This window comes from Bactrocera latifrons, unplaced genomic scaffold (genome assembly GCF_001853355.1).
Source record: "Bactrocera latifrons isolate USDA-ARS-PBARC rearing strain unplaced genomic scaffold, ASM185335v1 scaffold_1127, whole genome shotgun sequence".
Classification (NCBI taxonomy): Eukaryota; Metazoa; Arthropoda; class Insecta; order Diptera; family Tephritidae; genus Bactrocera; species Bactrocera latifrons.
The window spans coordinates 33,368-36,356 of NW_017534550.1; the positions used below are offsets into that span (position 1 = coordinate 33,368).

Here is a 2,989-nt window from a genome sequence, read left to right on the forward strand (position 1 = left end):
AGCGGCTTGATGGCAGCGAATACAATGGCAGCAGCGGTTTGATGGTAGCAGCGATTTGATGGTAGCAGCGACGTTGTGGCAGCAGCGGTTTGTAGGAGCAGCGGCTTGGCACCAGTACTGGAGTGATGGCAGCAACGGGGCGATGACAGCAGCGGCTGAATATCAACAGCGACGGCGGCAGTTTAGTGATGACAACAGCAGATTAATGGCAACAGCGGAGCGACAACAGTAGCAGCTACGTAATGGCAGCAGCGAGGTGATTGCAGCAGCGATGCTAACAACGACGGGATGGAATCAGCGATAGTATCGGATAGCGGTGGAAACGGTTTGTCGTTTTTACCTGCACTTTGGTTTTTACCGGTGTTTAGGCTTTACCGTTTTTCCAATCTTGCGGGTAAGTATACGGGTAAGTATTTCAGCACTGCACTTTACACTGTATGTATATATGTATATAATTTTTTACAGATTTCCACTGGTCTTCTCGTATGTATGTATACAGAAGAATCCGGTTATAACGACGCCGCTTATAGTGTCCGTCCGGTTATTGCGGCGACAACTCGATTTCTTGGTCGGTCCCCATACAAACTTATATGAAGGGCCTCCGCTTAATACGTCTCCGCTTTTAGCGACTAACCGCTTATACCGACGAAATTTTTCAGAATTCAACCGCATATAGCGACGAAAACAAAAATTCAGCGAAATAATGCCAACAAATTTAAGCATCAAACACTCTCACTACTCTCTGTCAGTTTTAGCCGTCGCCTTAGCAACGCTGCTGCTAGAGAGAGATAGTCGAAGTGCAATGCTGACGTCACAAAAATGTTTACAGCGTGCGTGTGCAGACCACATAATCTATTCGATAGGATGTCCCGTTATATTTCTAGTTTTTTCTCCTTTTTCTAATTTTTTGAATGCGTAAATTCGCCACATGTGAGTTAGTGCGTAAAATGCGCAATAAGCAAGTCATTCAGTTTAAGTTCGACACTTGTGCATTACACCCGCAAAATGTCTCAAAAACGAAAGTGCTTCTCTGTTGAAGAAAAAATGCGAATTATTCGGCGCCTGGAAGAGGGTGAGCGCAACGTTACTCTGGCAAAAGAATTCTGCGTGGGCCACACAACAATTGCCACAATAAAAAAAAAAAATAAAGAAAAAATTAAAGCGTTATTTAATAGTAATATCTTAAAGCCGAAACGCGTCAGAGCTTCAACTCAAGATCAAGTGGACAAAGCATTGTTACAGTGGTTCATATTGCAACGCAGTCGAGGAATCCCATTAAGTGGTCCACTGCTTCAAGAAGAAGCAAATTTTTTCGCTAAGCAATTTAAAAWTGAAAWTTTTAATTGTACTGTGAGTTGGATAAGCCGGTTTAAGGTCAGGCATAATATTGTCGGCGGTACAGTCAGTAGAGAATCTTTGTCTGTACAAAAAATCGATGTTAGCGAGTGGCTTATAAAGGTTTGGCCTATACTACGAAAGGATTTCACTGATGAGTGACCTAACGAATATCACATTAGTTTTCCTTCCACCAAATACGACATCTGTATTAAACCAATGGATCAAGGCATAATTCGAGTGATTAAATCAACTTTTCGGAAAACCCTTGTACTTAAAATAATCAGCAATATGGATGAAAACAAAGATGAAAATTACCCGAAAATAACCATACTTGATGCCATTTTAAKGATAAATGATGCATGGCAACAACTTTCACCATTGACAATTGCGAATTGTTTTAAGCATTCTGGGCTTGCAGAAGAAAATTTAGATGGTTCCAGCAGCTCWTGCTCAAATGCTATTGAAATCGAAGATGACATTCCTCTATCGGTTTGGGCAAGAGCTCTAAAAAATCAGCTACCGATTTCAAAGGAAGAACTGGATAAATATGTTCTTATTGACAATGATGTGGCGACTTGTGAGGAACCTTCGGAAGACAGAATTGTTGAAAATATATTAGATGATGAACAGAATAGCGACGACAACGTGGAAGATCGAAATGAAGATGAGTCAGCACCTAGCGTTTTGGAGGCACTGAAGGCTGCAGAACTACTAAATAGATTTGTCCATTCGAATTTTAATGACGACAAGGTTATAGAAGGTTATGGCATTAAATTTTTTGTTTTAACATAAAAATTCATTTGTTTTATTTTAAAAGCATATTACGGACATGGCAACCATAAAATAAACAAAAAAAAAATTTTTTTTTGCTCCTTCTGGTTATTGCGTCCTCCGGGTATAACGACGTAAAATCGTCGGTCCCTTGAATCTACTGTATATGGATTTATTCTTTTTTACAGGTTTCACTGCACGCAATTCGTATATCTATATGTACTTGTACATATATATGTATAATTGGATTTTTACTCCTTTCTATAATTTTTTTTGTGTGTTATTTTTTGTTTTATAATTCTTTTTTCTTCATTTAGGTATCACTATCACTGCACAACTTGGTCACTTTCACGATATATTTAGGCGAAGACCGAAAACCGAACGATTTATAGGCAATTAGAAACGATAATGGTTGATTAAAACGAAAACGAAAGTCAAATAAAATATATTCTTAGCTCACGCACTAAGTCCCTGCTCGAGCGCCATCAAAAATTCTCAAGCGTTTTTGAGAAGCGAAAATATAACTTAGGGAATGCGCGAATATAATAAGAGTCTAATTGCCTGTCACGGTGTTACGATAAAAATGAAAACGCGTGCGTACGGTTCCACAGTTCAATTACAAGAGAGCTTATTTTTTTTTTATTTCATTTAGTTGCTTAGCCTAAATCTTAAAAAACTAACGGCTTAAACTAGTGGTAATATAAGTATATGTAAAAAAGGGGAAGTAATTATCTTTCGTTAAATATTGTAATAGATGAATTAAGGTAAGTAATAAATGAAGGTAATATAAATGTATTACTAAGGTAAGTATATTATTTTGTACAATTCAATATTTATAAATTCAATTTCATTATTCATTATAATAATTTAATATTTCATT

The 2,989-nt window shown here is 37.6% G+C and overlaps 1 protein-coding gene across 1 annotated transcript; it reads left to right on the top strand.

Moving 5' to 3' along the window:
* Positions 1–1,554: 1,554 nt before the first annotated feature.
* On the top strand, positions 1,555–2,501 carry LOC108974799 (tigger transposable element-derived protein 4-like). Its single transcript, XM_018942848.1, has 2 exons — positions 1,555–2,088; positions 2,427–2,501. Exons 1-2 carry the CDS (start codon positions 1,555–1,557, stop codon positions 2,499–2,501), a joined length of 609 nt encoding a protein of 202 aa, XP_018798393.1.
* Positions 2,502–2,989: the final 488 nt, after the last annotated feature.